This window comes from Lepisma saccharinum, chromosome 18, assembly GCF_977018435.1.
Source record: "Lepisma saccharinum chromosome 18, izLepSacc3.1, whole genome shotgun sequence".
NCBI classification, from domain to species: domain Eukaryota; kingdom Metazoa; phylum Arthropoda; class Insecta; order Zygentoma; family Lepismatidae; genus Lepisma; species Lepisma saccharinum.
In genome coordinates this window covers 34,049,608-34,069,353 of record NC_139246.1, presented here as the reverse complement: position 1 = coordinate 34,069,353, position 19,746 = coordinate 34,049,608, and the positions used below count along the sequence as shown (strand labels likewise).

Here is a 19,746-nt window from a genome sequence, read left to right as displayed (position 1 = left end):
TAACTGAAGAGAGGATAACTCAGGTGGAGTCGGCACAACAAGAACTCGTTTGTAAACAGACTGTTTTAGAGACTGAAGTTGTTGCTGTACAGGAAGAAGTGACGGGACTCAGTGGTCGATTGACAAGTGAAATTTTGGGACTTCGAACACATGTGCAGAGTACGGTGACCGAAACACGCTCGACTCTAATGGACTCAATAAAAGAACTTGGAGAACGAGTGACAAACTTATCGCTACGTGCAGACACGGCTTTCCATGATACAGGTTTAGCTTCACTAGAACTTCCAGTGACAAACGAGCGTGACTTAACCCGTAAGTCAGTACCCGGTGCCCAAACAGCTGATAGACTTCGCAATATGGGTAACGATAGACAGCTATCTTCTCATGTTCAGGTACCCATTTCTCATCCAAACGAACAAGCAAGAAACGATCAGCGGCGTGGAATGAGATACGAAGATCCTTCCGACAAAGACAGTGTCCTGTGCCAAGATTGTGTTTTTCGAGTTCCCCGTATGACAGACATCAACCAGCTGCCGAAGTTTGATGGAAACATCGAAGCCCATTCTGCCGAGAAATACCTCCGCGAGTTGAACCTAAGTTTCGATCTGATACAAGTGCCAGATGAGAGTCGATTGGACTTGTTGTCGAGAATTTTTATCGGCACTGCAGAGCACTGGCTCTCGGCTAATCGTGACCAGTTTCTCGACTACGAGGATTTTTGTGATCAGTTTAAGGCACAGTTTGCTTCTATTGAGGCCAAGCAAAGGCAACTGGCAGCCTTGCGAAGACGGCGGTACTCGCGGCAGACCAATGCGAGCATGGAAAGTTATGCCTGGAGCATATACGCGGGTTTTAAAAATCTATCGGACACTCTGCGAGAACCGGAAGTTGTTACGCTAATTATCGAACAATTGCCCTTCCGTGTACGTCATCTGTGTCTTGCGAATGCACCCAGAAACATTCGTGATCTCACTGCTTTCCTGAAAAGCTACGAGTTGCGCGAAGAACCTATTGGCTTCAGACAGTATGATAACACAAGTGGTGAGCGACGACGTGATGAAGATGCTAATTCTCGTCGTCCGCAGGTCGCCGCAGGTGCGCACGATTAGGCAGAACGCGTGGCCTAATGGACAGGTTCAGAGACAATATCGCCAATATCCGGAACCTCGTCGCCTAGATCAGCAAAACCGCCCGGTACAAACAGATGAGCGCTCAGACAGGACCAGACGCTGGACTCCTCCGAGAAGAGGAAACTATTACCGCCGGAACTATGGAAACCGATCAAGACTTGATTCACCGCAGCGCAGACAAATGGTTAACGCAGAGACCAATACTGAAGACCTGCAATTAACACCTGAGCAGCAAGAGGCCATAAATGATACAAGGCACTACTATTGGAGTCTCGATGGTCATAGTGGTCAGGAAAACGCTCGTCTTGCCTAATTAATTCGTTCCGAGTTGGGCAAGGATTATGCAAGGAGCGAGCCGCCTCAGAAAAACCACCTGATGTTAGCACTGCAATAGACCTGTCAAAAAGTGATGAAACTGTCATAAAGAGAGCCATATGCAAAGTTCAGAACTTATCCATAAACAGTAATACCCCCATAGTTAACACCACTTTAGCTGGACTGTTTGTTTCATTCCTAGTGGACTCAGGAAATTTTGATGGGCATAAAATCAACATCTATGTTGTGAAGAATCTCCCCGCTGACATGTTTTTGGAGTTTCCTTTCGATGTGGTTACCAGGCCAAATTGGACTTTGAACTAAATAAGTTAACACTTCAACTTAGTGATGCATCCTCCGTCACCGAAAATATTGTATGTGATATGAGTGCCAAAGGATAGTATAAATGTGAGCATCGTATCTGTGAAGATAAGTAGACGGCAAATGCATAAAACCTGAAGTGTAAATTATATGAGAGTTCAAATGTATTTCAATTACTATTGGCTTATGAAGTCGAATTTCCCGAAAGGTGAGAAAGATTTAGCGGAGTGGAGAGTGAATTAAATTTAATGAAACAGGTGCCTGTGTTTCAAAACCTTTTATCGATGCTAATCACCACATGCGACGCGCATAAAAAGTTTGTGCCAAGTGGAAGAACAGCTGTTTAGTAAAACGAACTTAATGCTTTTGTACATGTCTTATCTAGTCCTATAATTCTCAAGATCAGCTGTGGCTTGCTTATGCCAGAAAATATATGGTTAATGAACAATTCTATTTATGAAAATATCGGTGTTGCTCCTTCGGAACTTTTTATTCAATGCTCCTTGTCCAACGACTCAAGAATCAGCGCAATCTCACTGAGATTTTATTCAACAAACATTCTCTTTTTCATTTTCAACAATGATGAACAATCTAGTTCATTGTGTTATTTAATGTACTACGATAAAAACGAAGCAAAGGAGAAGCTCTTTCTCTTCAACGCGAAACTATAAGACTTTTTCTTGTAAGAAAAACATTGTTGATGTATAGAGTTTCAGCGTTGTAACAATCAGTTCTTTTATTTTGTGTCTTGTTTATTTTTCTCTGACCGAATCAAATTAAAGAGTTATTTAACAACAATGGCGCAAAATGTATAACGCGATAAAAGTGTCATTGTTGACGAAACAATAAACACTGATTTATTGATAAGCTCAAAGAAGCAAAGCTATAAGTATGTCAAATGAAGATTGTGTTTTTTTTATAAAAACTAGGTCAAATAACAATGACGGAAAGGAACATAAATTCGAAGGAAACACTTGTAAAATGTTAAGTTACAGAAAGAAAGCTTATATTTATCAATGTATATTTTATATTATCCAAGTTGATAGTTCATGTACATGCATAGTAATTGAAATTTATTGTAACTTTCGACGATTACATGTAACCTAAAAGTCTATCTCAGTTATATGTGTCATAAATTATTGTGTTTGGAAGAAAACTTGAATCTGTTATCAAGTAGTTCTTTCAGTATAATCTGAGTGTATAATTTTATAAATGTTTCATCCGAATATTATTTGTGTTATGCGATAGTAAGCATCTAGTTAAAAAAAAATACTTCGATATACTCAGCCATTTTTTTTATGCCGACAAGGGGGGGAAATTGTAACGACCGCCATGTTAGGCAGATTTCAGTTGTATATTGGCATTTATTTTATTTATTTATACTTAATTGTTTTCATAATTCATATATATACATTTACGTTTTATCTTATGTTATAATATTATTCGCGTATTTTTGCAACATTTATTCAGAATTCATAGGCTAATAATTATCCCAAATAATATATGCAACGTTTTCATTGTTTAAACACAAGTTAAATACATTGCTTTTAATATCGAGTTTTGTTCAACAATGTACAAGATTGAAGTAATTTGTCTTCCTTATAAACTAAATCTTTATTTAATCATTTTTATGTGCAAGGGCAAATATGATTTATTTGATAAAATCAGTTTAGTTATTTCTATATAGTTTAACATTGTAATATTATAGCAAAGTATTTCTCCCTCGTTTTCAATACAATATTGTATTCCTATTGGCTGTTTATGTTAGGAGTGGGGGAACCACGCTTCGTGTTCTTGGCGATGTAAAAACTTCCACGTTGGCATTTTTAATTGTTGCCAACCACAATCAAAGCTTACTATCGCTAATTAACATTGATGGGTTATATAAATTATTAGTTTTTCTTGTGTTATTTTATGTTATGAGTTTGTATTGTAAGTTAGAACAATCTGTTATGCTGCGCCTCGCGCTTGAGGTAGAGAGTTGAGGTCTTGCTATTAACGGTGAAGGCGGTGCGCGGATTCTGTCGTGATAAATAAGTTACTCATCACTGCCTACAAGCGAGCAGGACCCAACACATTATATTTTTGGCTTGTGCGAATCAGTATGTACGCGCGCGATTCGTAATTAAAGATTTTGGATATTTTTAGTATAAAGTATTTGCATTATTTTTATTTACTGTCACGTGTCGCAATTCGGTGGTTACCTTCCTGCAGGAAGGGCGGATCGTCTTAATCCGGATCCCTGGGTGAGAACTGGTGCTCCCAACTGACCAGCCGGAGCAAGGAGTGGTGGCACGTTGCAACTACCACACAACAGTACTATTCATTACCAAACACCTACACACGATCCGTAGTACGTACAGTGGGATCCATGAGTATTATCGTGCAAATTGTCCATGACTATTTTCATTAATTTTTCTTACATCCTGTGTGTTTTTAAGCGATGGATTTTTATGTATGTTGGTGCAGAAGTTGTCAACAGCTTGTTTTGAGTTTTCTTTTAATTCTTGAAGCTCTTATTGGGTGAAATAAAGTGCACGAACATGGTGATGGACAATTTGCACGATAATACTCATGGATCCCACTGTACAAGACTAAACAAGACCTAATCGTCTTTTGTTCCATCAACAGCTGACAAGCGTATACAGACAATGTTGCCACTACAAGAAAAATTGCACTCGTACATGTATGGTATACGTAACAAGGTTTAAAGAATTATCAAATAATCATATTAATGACAATATGAAATGGATGATGTAAAAACATTGGTAAGTAAAGCTACATACTTAATGGAAGGATGGAAACAGAAAGTGAATAGGAATAAGATAAATATAAGCACGATGCATCCAAACCGTAGGCACGAATTTGATTAACAATAAATGTAATGAATTGAACATAAATTAAACTTAAACATTAAATTAATAATTTAAATATATATTTTAACAATTTCAGAATAGCTGCATTGTTTTGCCATAATAGTTGTGTATGATAATCGTAATAATGTATTAGACATATTGCTTAACTGCATTATCAATGCATCTCTCGAGAAAAATGCACGTACACATTTATCCAGACACGTCGAGATTACAGACATTTTATTGTACAGAACGGGAATTGTTTTATATACAAGTGAAAGTTCATACACATAAAATATTTGAAGTCAGAATACAATGAACATTGTACAGTAAGGATTAAATTGCAATTGTTAAGGAATTGTTGAAAAACACGCAGAAATTCTAACAGTTTAGACCTTGTCCTCAAAAATACTTTGCATCGTGTATTACATCTTGATTTTTAACTTTACCCTGCTTGTCTGCCAAAAAGATATATTGGAGATATTAGATATTAATTATTTCATAACAACAGGATTTTTTTTCCCAATATTCAACCGCCGGCAAAGACACTAGCAGCCAAATTATGCATCACTATGCTTATTTCACACAAATGAAATTCCATTTCTAAATCGAGGCTTGGGCACAAAATGAAAGACAATAAAAATAATCATGGACAATTTGCTTAATATTATATTTGTCACTGATATGCTATTTTATATGCCAGTGTATTTTCCTGGAAAATATTGACATGAATAACATTATTTCTTCAAGAAAATAAAAAAAAATGTCAATGAGAAGAATTCCTTCTGGGATTTTGTTATGGTATCCATTTTTGTTAATATTTATTATTTTTCAGATTCAAAACAGCATTCCTCATCCTTTTTGTAGGTTAATTACACTCAGTTAGTTTTCATACATGTACAACCTCTAATTTATGGTAGTGTCTGAATAAGAGACAAAGGGGAATCCGTCCCTTGTGATGTCCACAAAGTCCAGGATTTTCAGACACGCCTCCTGTATCTTTTCTGGAACCGTCGAGTCTCGAGAGAGATGAAGAAGTAAATCCTTTAAGAGGGTCCCTTGAGTTTTGAATTTGTCGAAATTGTAGTTACTCAAGAAAGAAATGGCAGGCTTCATGTTCCCTTCGATGTACTTGAGGACAGCGTTCTTCTGTTTGTGGTATATTTCGTTCGGCGCACTTGACTGTATGCTCTGGAACAATTGTGTTACGTCCACAGCCATTGTTGTTGTGGATCCGCCATAGATGTCCGATTCTGAGCTATTTGTCATTGCCCTTTGCATTTTGTCCACGGGTTCACCACCTGCCCCATCATTGGGTATGTTCTGGGAGAGATGTTTCAATATTTGCCTTATGGAATGTTCCACGCTGGAGCTCTGTGACAACTCTAATAATATGGCTCTTAGGAGTTCTCCCTTCGTTCGATACTTCTCGACATTAAGATTGTGCAACTCTTCTTCGATGTTCATGGACGTAGTTTCGAACCACCTGTTGACGAGCTCCATCTCGCTCCTGAGTTTCACTGGTATCTGGATCCTACGAAGGGTTCCAAGGATATCAATCTCAACTCCTGATATTGTCCAGATGGTACTGCTGAAAGTTTTGCAGGTTAATTGCGGAAGCTGCTTTTGTCTACTTGATGGTGAAATTGTAGACCTTTCTGGTGGAGGAGATGGTGGACGTGTGGTTGGAATGACTGGTGGTCGAGTACGAGGTCTTCTTGTAGTTCTGTCTTGCAATGGTATTCCTGATGAAATTGGATTTTGTGTTGGTGGAGATATCGTACGTACAGGAGGATGAAGACAGTCCTTGCAAGCAGAACTCCAGGGACTTAAAATGCAACGAGGACATTTTATAGCGTTCTTAACCATTTGCACTTTCTTCGATATAAGCCTACCGAAGAATCTTTTACCTGACCCAACTGTAAGTTTTTTGAAGTACTTCAGGATGTTTTCCAGAACCAGCTTCTCTTTGCGGTCAAGTGTGTCAATGTCAGTTTTCATTAACATATCTCTGAGATCTTCGTTCTGCTCCTTGTAGGAAGTATTCAGGTAAACCGTGAACAATTCGACTTCTCTATCTCCTGAGCCATCCACTTGCACATACGGAAGGATCCCGCCCACAGATTTCATCAGTATAGCGTCCTCGCTCATTGATTTCTGCAAGAAGTGCAGGAGTTCTTTGAGAAGTTCACCTGATTTTTGATACCCTTTGTAATTAAACCTCTCGAGGACCTTCAACGCATCTGGTGTCGAAAGATATTTCCTGATGTACTTCACAAAACGCAAAGGAGCATCGGCTCGCAGCACCTTTAGCAGATCGTCTGGGTCGACTTTATAAGCCTTGGTAATGCTGCTTTCGGACACGTCAAGTTCTGACAATTCACTCTTCTCATCTGACCAAAAGTTTGGAGATTTTAGTGTTCCTTCAGGTGTTAAAGGAACAGGCGGTTTGTCTATCATTCGTGTCTCAATCAAGGCACCAATTGTTACCCCTGGCAGACACTTGAACATACATAGCGATGCATCAGGTCTCATTTGATTTGAGCCTATGGACCGTCTGGAGTTAGAATTCCTAACATGCTCTTGACTATATTCCTTGAATTGGTTAACGAACACAGTGAAATGACATATATGTTCAGGGTCAAATGAGGACGAATATTTCTCAATGACATATTCTAAGATACCTATGAATAAAGCTCTTGGGTATATAAATGCGTGGAAAGGGAACGATATCAGAATTGTACCCCAGTCTACATCGGAGGTCAACACAATGTTCTGCACCTCATCCAATACGTGGACAGACGTGCTGGACAGACTCAGAGATTTGAATGCATCCAGCAGGGCAAGAATTTCACCCATATGCCTTGGTGCGAAAACAGTTCCCTTATTAACGCATTTGTGAACGGTCAGGTGTACAATCAAGGAACTAATGGCTGGTTGGAATTCATGAGTGCTCGGTAAGACTAGACTTACTCTTCTAAGAACTACTATTAGTGCATTAATCTTATCCATCTCTTTGTACATTATCGATCTCAAATCATTCTGTGATATTTTTATGACTTTGGTACTGAAAGCCTGGAGTATTATAGTACAGGCTTTGATGACATCTGAAGGGAAAAAAGACGTTGTGCATATATGGAATAGTTCATCGATGTCTGGCTCAGGTTTTTCTTCCTCTCCTATGACTTGTCCGCTTACTTCAGTTCCTGTGGAGGATATGAAGGGTAGAAGCTGTTGTATTGCATGGAAAAGTGGTGGGTTGGTCGTCCGTAAATTTTCGGAAATTCTCAGTAAAATATCTCTTATGAGAGAGTAAATGTCTGGATAATTTTCGACCTTTTCTGGCATGAAGGTGTCTGGCATTAAAGTGTGCTTTTGAAGTGCGATACCGATGTGATTGAATATTTCAGTCATGTCTGGGGGCATGTAGATGTAAGGAATGTTGCTTAGGAGATTGGTAAAGGTTTTCATGTTCAGCTCTAACATCTTTCTCTTAATGGCGTCAAAAATCTGGACAAAAAACAGCTCGTTTCTGTTGCATGATGATTTGGTTAAACTGTCGCTGATCCTAGAGAACCATTTTGACATTATCCAATCTTTCTTGATATTTGGGACTCTTTGCAAGAGGACGTTATTTTCTGTAAAAAGTGTGTCGAAATCTATTTTGTGTGTGTCTAGAGCTTTCTTAAGGGTCTCAACTGCACAAACATACTTTGTCGCTACGGTCACACTTAGTCTGTTTAGCAGTCCTTGAAACTGTTCTTCATTTGACGATTCTGTATCTTCAACCATGTCTACAATAACATCCAATGTGGATATGGCATTTGTTTTGAACCCATTGTAGAGATCTTCTATTGCTATTTCCTCCTTCATTGCCAAATCCAATCTGGGTATTTGGAGAATGTAACCCAGGCATTGGAGTATATTTTCTCTGAGGGTGCGTGCTCCTTCGATGGTGGCTTCGAGTTCTTTTTGACTGGGAAGTTCTCCGTCGCCAAGGAGGTTCCTTGTGCCAGAACTTTTATTGCAGGAGCACTGGAACATGAAAAGCGATAATTATTTGCTAAAAGGTTACAATATTTATTGCAATGATCATTGAGCTTCACATTACGACACTCAACTCTTATGTTAGGTAACAAATAACATTAAGCTTATTCGTACTGTTATGTGTGAAAATCAAATAAATTATTTAGCAGCAATAAGGAAAATGAAGAGGTTTTCTTTCTATCTCAACCTGAAGATGAGAGTGACGTTAGCTCTCGAGAGCTCGGATGCCTATCCAGATAACACTTGGTTGATATCCCGAGAAAACCTCTTCATCATTTGCGCCAAGAAAGGTTCAAAAATTATTTCAGCAATGAGGAAACTTTTATTAAAAGACATCAAAACTAGAAATTCTTTAATTTTTAAATTAGTGTTCCAAATATAAATTCAGTATATGAAGTCAACTATACAAAATAATACATTGAAGATTAACAAAGGTAGCTGTATTTGTTTAGCTGTACTAAATTTTGCTGTCAAGAAAGGTTGTCAATTTTTTTTTATTTAGTATTCTAAATGAAGTATTCTTGTTTGCTTTAGTGAGTGAAAATAGCTACTTCTTGTCTCACAATGTTCTCTCAGAAAGTTCTGTAGTCTTGTAACGACCAGAGCATGCCCAATCCGTTGTGTTCGTTCTCTCACCCGTTTTATCGAATCATCATTAACACCTCGGCTTTGCAATTAACTTGTACAACGACGTCCAATACCTACAAATACAAATTTTGAATATCCAGTTTTGGACAAGATCTAGCTATGTATTGGATATCCACAATTGGATGTGTTTTGGAAATCCCGTTCTGGATAAGATCTAGATATGTTTTGGATATCCAGAATTGGATGTGTTTTGGATATCCTGTTTTGGACAAGATCTAGATATGTTTTGGATATCCAGAATTGGATATGTTTTGGATATCCCGTTTTGGACAAGAACTGGTGACGTATTGGATACTTGGAATTGGACAATGTTTCTGACAGCCAGTGCTATACATGTTTAGGCTATGTATTAGATATCTAGAATTGGTCGAGTTTCAGATGTCCAGTTCTGTATATCCCATAGACGTCCAATGGATATACAATTGGATATAGAGAAATGGATATCTAATGGACATCCAATGGATATCCATAATATCCGTGGATCTGATCTGGACATTGTGGATATCCAATGGGTATCCCTTGGAGATTTGTCCTGGGTGGGATTTTCCACGTGTCGATTCTCCCTCATTTGTTTCTCAACTTTACTTCAAGGTCAAGCAACTTTTTCCATCAATCAGTGTACACAGAAGACATTCTCGTTTGTTTGGACATGGACTCTGAATGAGTGTAAATATGCAGTTACAGAGAAGCTATACTTAAAGAGACAACTCATAAATATAATTGTTGATCGATTCCTCTCAGTCAATGACGTCTGCAACTCTCAACACGGCGATAGAGATAAACATCATTGGAATTTCTGTAGGGATAGATGAACCTGTATACAAGACCACTCAATATGGAAATAATACATGATTGCATGTACAGTCACGGCCAATAAAAATGGGACACCTAGATTCTGGAATGCTTGCTTTCGCCGCAAGCGTTGCCTAAATCTAAGGCGATAGAGGAACTTCCTATTGAAGTCGGTTCATTGCAGTAGAGTTAGGCAACACACACAACTCATTTCAGGCTAGCCAGTCCATCAAAATATTGGTGTCCCATTTTTATTGCCCCTAACTGTACAATAATAACAGAAGACGGGTCCAGGTTCCGAAATGTTAGAATCAAAACCAATTAATTAAATTAATTAATAAACAGTAAAGTAGTTAAAAGTCCAATTCAAATCAAGATGAATGAATCATCATCCACTAATCAGCCAAAGAGATCAAACCAAAATATCTCAATATACCACAATATCTGGTAAAATTAGAACAATTTTATAGTGGAATCTGTGGCGGCTGGAGAGGAAATTTATGGGTGTGCACTTCAGCCTCGTGCACCCCTCTTAATTGCTCAGACCCTTTTTTGTGTACAATGATGCTAAAAGTATTGGAAACCCAAGTTATGACCACCTTTTACTATTAATAATAATAAGACTTAGCCTGAATTAATACATTATGTACAGTCCCTACCAAAAGTTTAAGACCACCTTGTCATGTGTTTTTCAGACAAACAGAAAAAGTACATATCCGAGTGCTTTTCATGAAATAAACACTTTAATACAAAATTGGAATTATTATGTAATGTTATTGAATGGTACATCAAGATCAAGAAAGTGTAAGGGCATATTAATGCACTTATAACTAATAGATGCAACTAAAGGTACAATTTGTAAAATCATTAAATCTGAACTTTGAAAATATACTTGGAAACAAACATTTCTCCTGAAATTGGATGAATGAAGTGTGAAATTGTAATAGTCATTAGGTCCACCTTTAAGTTTCAGGCACATTTACAGACGATTTCTCATGCTGCGGACCAATTTCTGGCATTCTTGGGGCGTAATCTCATTCCATACTTCGGAGATCTGTTCACGAATTTTCTGGACATTCCTTGGCTGGCGTCTGGCTACACGAAGACCAATGGTATTCCATAGTTTTTCTATAAGATTCAGGTCTGAACTTCGTGCTGGCCAAGGCAACAATGGGATTTCCATCGCTTGAATCCACGCCATTGTTGCTGCTGACGTGTGGCAAGTCTCGCGATAATCCGGTCCTCGCGTACAGACGTTACCCTGGGGTGGCCGCAGCGTGGTTTATCAACCACTGTACCTTGCTGCTTGAATTTATTTATTGTGCAGGTTTTACTCACATTCAATGCCACTGCAATTTCTCTATGAGATCTATTGCATCTGTACATACCAATTATTTGTAATTTCATGGCCACGGGCAGAGAGTTTTTCCCCATTATCACGTAGCTTGCTATTCAAACAGCCTGTTTATTATCAAGCGTAACGAAAACAGGTTTGGACTTGCACAATGCTGCTACTCCAGATATGTCTTTCTGCGCCATCTATTGACACACATTTCAACTAATGACTGATAAAATTTGTTCACTCCAGTGCAGTCGCTGAGGAAGATATTGTTATCTGAAGACCTCTCAATGTTCGCTGTATTTTTTTTATTTTGCGAATCTTAGAAAAAAAAATATAAAACACGAGAAAATATTTTTGGATTTTTTTGCGCCAAATCCTTTGTCCATGTTCCACAATACTGGAAAAAGTTCAGTACTGTCATAACGATGTCGGTTACGTCTATACACATTCATCTGTACTTCAAAATGCTGGATTTTTCAGTTAAGAAATTTGATTTTCCACTTTCGCATCTCAAGAACTACAAGACGTATACCAATAATTTTTCGGCTATATATGCCTCCCACACTATATTACTTCCATACAATTTCACTCCATATTTGTACCAAAACTTTCGGTCAGGATTCATTTATATGAAAAAATTTGGTGGTCTTAAACTTTTGGTAGGGACTGTACATAGTCTTACAGAAACAGACTGAAATTCTAAATTAGATCCTTTTTTAACTAATGTTAGGACATTCTATGAGAATCTTTCACGTGCATTATATTCGCTATTCTCAATACAATTGGCGATGTGGTTAGTACAGTGCTATGGCACCAGGGGTGTTTTTTTGTAAATGTCTCTTTATCATATGATTACTCATCATCATCTTCGTGATTAGCCAAATATGGCAGATGGAAAAAATTTAATTCAATCAAGACAAAAGTAACAGATTAGTAAGACATGAGTCTACTTTTCATTACAAGCAAAAGCAATCTACGTGGAAATTCCCTTGAATGTTAAGGAAGAACTCGAAAATTACCCAACTTTTCAGTATGTAGAATACCATCGCGATTACTGTAATGATATTCATGTTAAAAAAAGAACATGTGATGAGACACAGAGACCTCATTAATCACGATTTAATATTAAGATATTGTTTCCAAAGTTTTCTATTTCGTTGAAATTATATTTAGATTTACAAATTGAACTCACTTATATTTAGGAGCTTACGTTTTCAACCATTCCGATTGTGAACGATGTTACTACGATTAGTACGAACATTCTCTTCAACTACTGAGATCCAGTGAAGATGATGAAGGAACTAAGACACGTGCAGTACCTGTGAATATAGTGAATTTAATGTTCAGGTTCCTATTTTCCTTAAACTATACATTGTAATGTCGTATCATATTATATTTCTTTCAAATATGATAGAATCATTAGTTTCTCATAATAATTGGCTGTCTCCTTAGTGGAATAGTTATTATAGCACCAGTGGCAGCGATTAGGGGGGCTTGGGGGGAAGTTGGCCCCACACGTTTTACTACTTTTGGCCCCACACCATGTAAGGCAAAGTAAACTGTCCTTGCCTCCGCTGTTTTGGAACCCAATCACTGTATAGCATCATGGCATAGCAGGTTTCTCAGTTCGAATTCTGGAAAAAAGTATGGACGCTTCATTGTTTCACCTTTTTAGTAAGTATCCCTCATTGCCGCGATTAACCTAGACAGGTAGCAAATGGACATCAAATGACAACAATGCAAACATTTAGCCAGCATTTTTGGGAACGACACATGCTTTGCAAATGGCTTTCTGGGTAGCCGAATGCTCGATTCAGTCTCGCTTTCGGAAAATCTACAGTCGAGAACAGAACGGCGCATGGATTTTAGTTTGTGTTTTTTTATTTCATAAATTTCATCCTAACGGTCACGGTAAACACAAAAATATGGAAACACGATATTAAATAAGCAAAAGTGAAAACTATATATTGATCAGAACACAAAGGATATTATTTTCCAAGATTTAAATATTAACTGAGGTTTGATTCTAAACAATTTTAACCTATTAATTAAATTAATGCACACAAATGTGTTATTAAACCATGCTGATAAAGAAAACTAACTACTCACCATTTCTGCACTTTCAATTTAATGTTTTATCAGCTGATTTTTCCATGTTTCCTGCTCATTTTCTTCTCAAGACTGGATGAACGATTGGCCATTAATAAATTTATACGTTATTCATTATTTGTAGCGCTAGAAGTTGATCGAGCAGACTTGTTTTGATGTAGGCTATAAATCTTTCTGAGGAATGCCATTTCTGATAGCTTTTCTACCGTTATATACAGAGATAAGATTTAAGTGTTTGTCGTACGATATGATTTACATTTCTTGTTATGTTGTTTGACTTAATGGTAAATGCTCGCAACACTTACCTCACCCGCTCTACACACGAACTGAATTATTTATTGTTGTGGTAGAAGATGGATATGTTCCAGAAGTAGTTTTATTTGCTTCTTCTGTGTGATAGCGTCCTTCAGTACTGATATGCTCTTGCTTTCTGCATTATTCCATAAATAAGATTTTTTTCTACTTCTTTGTTTCTACCATTCTTGTCAAGTCAAATTAAAATTCCTTCTTCTTTCTCTAGGAATTGTTTTCGAATTTGATATGTGCACCTTACATATTTGTTTATAGCATTTTCAAATTATTATCATTTGTGATGTTTTATACTGTGATCTATATCATGGTAATTATTGTTGGAAAGCTCATGCCACTGATTTTATGCATATAACTACAACAAATCAATTAATAATACGAGGGCCATTTTTCTTGTAATGGCAACACTGTTGGTATACGCTTTTCAGTCATCGCTGGGACAAAAGACGATCGGGTCTTGTTTAGTCTTGTACTACGGATCGTGTGTAGGTGTTTGCTGCTGAATAGTACTGTTGTGTGGTAGTTAGAAGACGTTAAAGTGAAGTGTATGTATAATACCGGCCTGGTCAATGTTCACACGTGAAGAGCAGCGAATATTCATCAAATTTCAGGTTGCACGTGGAAGGAATGCACAGCAAATTCACAAGGGTTTACGCGAGGCATGTGGGGTCCACGCTTTACCGTATCGTACCGTTGACAAATGAACCAAGGCATTTGAAAGTGGACGTGAATCAGCCGCAAGAGAACATGGTTGCAGGCATCCTCGCACGGCAACAGATGTCCACGATAACGCAAGCTATCATACAGCACAAGTGGTGTAGAACATACTGCAACAATGGGATTGGGAGGTGTTGGAGCACCCACCTTATTCTCCTGACTTAAGTCCCTGCGACTTTGATTTGTTTCCCAAGATGAAGGAACCGCAGAGGGTGAAACTCTCTCCAGACGTCCGAGCATCATTTCGGCCACAGGACAGTCTCTGTGCACACTGGCACGAACGGGAGGTGTCGCTTTCTCATACATGTTGCCACTACAAGAAAAATGGCCCTCGTAAATTACTGAAGTCCATTGTTCACATAGTTTTATTTCGTACCAACTTATTTACTTACTGGTCGTAGACTTGTATATAGCCTACAGCAGGTACATAAACCTAGTACATACATAAACTACGAGGGATGGATATTAATGGACAACACACGGATAGAAAAACAGTGAAACAAAACGTTGATTACACGGCCATTGCAAGTACTTTCGGAGGCTTGAGGGAACTTTGGATTACCTTACGACACACCGCGCTACGACGCCAGATTAATCCCGATCTGCTCATGGGTGTTGCCCCTCCATTAGTTTCATCTTGTCATCACACATCCTCATCGTCGCGATTAGCCAAAAGTGGCAGAAAAACGAAGTAAAATAAATTAAATTAATCAATCAAGCATTACGTTACAGAACAGTAGCAGGGTGGGTAAATGCAATTAATGACGATTAACAAAATATGACGCACTAGCCTCGTCCAGATTCTGCCAGGGTCAAGCGAAGAACATGCGAGTGCTGTTTCTGCCTTGCTGGAAACATATTTGTTTACATTGTGTAACAATCTATTAATTATTTGTAAAGTACACTACGCCATCGGCGAGGCCACATCGTTAATTTAAGGAATACAGTAAAGTTCCAAGACTTCTGAGAACTGAATGGAAACAATAAGCTGTACGCGTGTGACATCATTTGTCTGCAAGCGACTGTGTGGTTGATTGTCGGGTCAGAGGAATGAATCTATCGGTGAGTTGAATTTTTTCTATTCCATTGGACCATACTACAGTAACACATAGGCCTCCCCGATGGCGCAGTGGTAGCGTTGTCGCCTTGTAACCAAGGGGTCCCGGGTTCGATACCCGATGAAGGCACCTAGTGGATCGGATCCCACTTTAAACTGTAGGTCCAGTCTCGAATAGACTTACTGTGCATAACGTGGACTTAAACACTAAATCAGTCAATAAAAGAACAGTAACTCAACAATTGTAAGTGTAGTTGCAATACGGCCATAGCGTTTCGCCGACCACCGTGGCTGAGTGGTTTTAACGGCACACTACGACTCCAGGGGTTCCGGATTCGAATCCAGGCCTGAGCATGGGTGGTGTTTGTGAGTGTTCCTTCATCAATTTCATCATCACTCAACTTCACAATAGCGATGAGCCAAAATTGGCAGAAAAGCGACGTAAAGAAGCCTAATCCAATAGGATTTCGGATCTTCTCTTTGTTCCCCATTGTCGGATCTGCCTCACCCCCCCCCCAAGTATCCTGAGTACCAGCCTGGGTAAATATATATGATCATGTTAGTAGTGCTTAGTATTGAATATCATATAATCCTGTTGGAAGTGTTATCTGTTAACTTTTGCATTAAAATATAGTACGATTAGATTCACAGATGCACATTCTTGTACAGATGAGATGGAGCGGAGCGATTGTGGGGTTTAACTTGAGCGCAGTTGTGACGGTACCAGGGGAGAGTTGAATATGTTGAAATCAATTTTCTTTTGACTATGAAGTGTCTCTTTTGTATAAAGTTGTAAAGCTGGTGACGAAAACTTTATTGTAATAGGAGATGTAATATTTTGTAAAGCATGAGATAGACAGGGTGTCTAGAAACTATTCAAGCGGATTCATGATGCCGCAGACAGACAGTGAGAACTTTATCCACCAGTTGGATGGTGCTCTGCGCCAGTTCCATCACGATGTCCACGAATTGTGGAAATGATGATCAACAACTGCTGTCATTGCCTCACGCTCTCCTGACTTAACCCCGTGTGACTTTCTCGTGTGGGGAGTTATGTGAAGGATTTAATGGTTGTGCCTCCATTACCTTGTGATCTAGTAGAACTGCGGGCTCGCATCATTAGTGCTTTTGATCGAATTGATAGGGACATGCTGCATCGCGTTTGGGAAGAACTTGATTATCAAGTTTATGTTTGCAGAATCACTAAAAGGGGGGGGGGCATATCGAACACTTGTAATGTGTCACAAAACTTGTTGAGTTTCTGTACAAAACTGTAAATTTACTTCACGATATGTTCAATAATACACGTACAGTAACATAGTGAAACCGCTTCAATCATTTGTAGACACCCTGTATGATTTGTTTTCATTGAAGAGTGTCCAGAGACCAAATACAGTTGATGTTGTATCCATGGGCGTATATATAGATCACGTATGGGGGGAGGTTCAACTCTTGGTTCAATTAGGAATCGTATATTTCATAAGTAAAAATCCGGGACACTACTGAGCGGTAGCTTGTTAGGGAGCGGGAGGAGGGGGGGGGGGCTGGACCCGATAAAGTTGTATGTATGTACAACATAATTGTCATTTGAGGACTAAAAGTGGTAAACGTTATAAGTGCCAAAAGCGAAAGTATTGGGAAATCGCATCGTTCCGCACAACAGCCCGTAAGAACGTGCACACTAGACTTCTTTACACGCCCTTTGAACTACTTAGAGGGATAAAAAGGAAAAGGTAAAGTGTTCCCCTGTGCTTAGCACCACGCCATGAAGGCGTATAGGGGGTATGGGGGTAACGCCCCACACTTTCTTGATCCGGTCGTGAGTGATACCAGCCACATTTCACGTTTACCACATTATAAAGCATTGCACATTTCACAGTTTAACGTGGAAAACGGTGTTTGAATTATTGTGGCACTTACAGCGTTTACCAATTTTATTCCTCATTTACATCCAACATCGAGTGGGAACTTTATTTGAAAACTGCGGACTGAACAGACAGGCACCCAAACACTCTTTATAGTAAACAGGTTACTATACAACGGAAGAGAATCGTAACTGAAATTCAGCACTGCTAACAGACGGCAGCGCCATCGTGAAGTCAAAGATGTTTGCAGTACCGTCTGTATCTCGTTAACTCTTGTATTATGGAGAGGGTATGGTTCAATTTAGAGTTAGATTGTTTTGTAAAATGAGCATCTTAAAATTACGTCCACGCATTTAAATATAAAAAAAGTTCAGGATAGTATAGCCTTACTCATTTCTTCTTTCCCACCCGATTCCAGGACATTTGTGCATCCCGAAGAAACTATTCGGAACACCGGGACAAATTATACTATTCCAGTATTATCCCTGAAAATTCGGGATTTATAGCGTCCCTAGGTATGATCTGGCTATCAAAATCCACTCTGCCACCACATGAAAGTTCACACATTTATAAAATTAAGTCTATCTACGAACTTCTAACTTTTCTACATAAAATGAGCAGAAAATGCATTTGAAAAGCTAATCCCAGCTTCACTTTAAAGAAGAATTACAATGTTAGTATTAGTCTTTTCCTCCTTGCTATAAAATTGAAAATAACATCCTCGGTGTTATTTTAATATTCGTATGTATGTACACTTAACAGCGCAGGGTCCATTAGTCGAGGATCTCCCGTTGAATTGCAAGGACATTATTTCAACCTCCTTATTGTTAAACACATCCTGTCGGGTGTTGAAAATGAAACTGGCAGTGAAACCAAGATCACCAATAATTTGTGCATTTTTTAGTACAAGAGCTTGTCACAATTTTCTACTGCCTACAATGCAGACCCTGGACATGTCTTTTCAATTACTGTTTGCCACATTTTTCATTCAGATTTGTAAAAAATATCAAACAGGCCATCCAACATTTTGACACACTGTTCCAATGAATGAGGAATAGGCATTTCATATTGGAATAAGTTGTTGCAATTTTTCAATGTGTTGACTGTGTTCAGAGAAACTTGGGTTCATTTCTACTACAAAATGGTCCAAGAATGGAAAACAGTAAAGTTTCTACTATTAGTGTTATGATTTCACAAGTCATCCTACTGAGTATTGATACTTTTCTGCCCATCTAGTGTTAAACAACTTGAGAACGTTACAGTACTTCCCTAGCTATCTTGCACTGCATTTTTTACAACCAAATTACTTTGAGAAGACTGATTGATGTATTTGCATTATTTTACTTCGCCTTTTGTGCCACTTTTGGCTAATTTCCGATTATCGGGATGAATTATGAAATGATGAAATTAATGAATGGACACCCACAAACACCCATGCTCATTCCTGGTTTGAAACCCGGGACCCACGATGTGCTTGCTAACCACGGGGGGCTGCTCCTTTGAGAAGACTCGAGGGGAAAAAATTATAACTGATTTAGTATTCTCAATATCGCAGAAATTACACAGAAATGGGCATAAGCCAGGGTTAAAATATGTGCTGAACAATGTGCAAAAATTGCATTCGGACACTTCTCTGAAATTATCTATCTATCTCACCCCCTTAATTCTACCACCCATTACATCAGCACAATCATATTCTTCACCAACTATTTTTTTTCTAAATCCACACCCACTCAACCCAGAGAGAGTAGAAATACTAATAGCTGAAGCTAACCCAGATGCAATTACAATATCCAATAGGGGCAAGTTTCCCATTCCGATCTAGAGTTTGGAAAATGGTTTATCGGGATTATCAAACAGTTGGGAGATTTGAAATTATCAAAAAATTAGAACCTGAAGAATACTTAAAACTTGAATGGTAACAAACCATGTTGGGAACTTACAATGAAATTATAATATTCGCGCTACAAGATCACAAGCAGCTGCTGCGAGCAGAAATTACATGTGGCATTATAGAATTTGTGAAATGTCAGGAGTTTTCTGAGTATATTCCAGAGAAATTCCGAATCTATCATAAAATTGCATAAATTTGCTCTGCAGTCCCATCTAGCGTGTGGAATCAATTTCTTTCCCATCCGTATCCCGTTCTATATGCTTGTAATTAATGAGAACAAAATAAGTCTGAAGAAATCTTTACGAACAAGTCTCGGCGCATAGCGGATAGAACAGGTAATCTGGT

General features: G+C 38.5%; 1 protein-coding gene across 2 annotated transcripts; it reads right to left on the bottom strand.

Annotated features, from left to right (window-relative positions):
• Nucleotides 1–5,272: 5,272 nt before the first annotated feature.
• Nucleotides 5,273–13,649, bottom strand: LOC146002506 (uncharacterized). 2 transcript variants are annotated; one of them, XM_083140403.1, is made up of 3 exons: nucleotides 13,560–13,649; nucleotides 12,643–12,769; nucleotides 5,273–8,656 (listed from the first exon to the last, which is right to left on the bottom strand). In XM_083140403.1, the coding sequence occupies exon 3, from the start codon at nucleotides 8,492–8,494 to the stop codon at nucleotides 5,528–5,530; it is 2,967 nt and encodes a 988-aa protein (XP_082996529.1). In that variant the 5' UTR covers nucleotides 8,495–8,656; nucleotides 12,643–12,769; nucleotides 13,560–13,649; the 3' UTR covers nucleotides 5,273–5,527. The 2 variants fall into 2 exon arrangements, with proteins under 2 accessions (XP_082996529.1, XP_082996528.1); XM_083140402.1 differs by having other exon boundaries at nucleotides 12,661–12,769.
• Between the last annotated feature and the right edge of the window lie 6,097 nt (nucleotides 13,650–19,746).

What these genes read in the sequence shown, in the direction of transcription:
- LOC146002506 (XM_083140402.1), bottom strand. Translation starts at nt 12,711, where the DNA reads ATGTTCGTACTAATCGTAGTAACATCGTTCACAATCGGAATGGTTGAA. An exon ending in CAATCGGAATGGTTGAAAAC is followed by an intron (nt 8,657 to 12,660) that starts GTAAGCTCCTAA and finishes TTCATGTTCCAG; the next exon opens with TGCTCCTGCAATAAAAGTTC.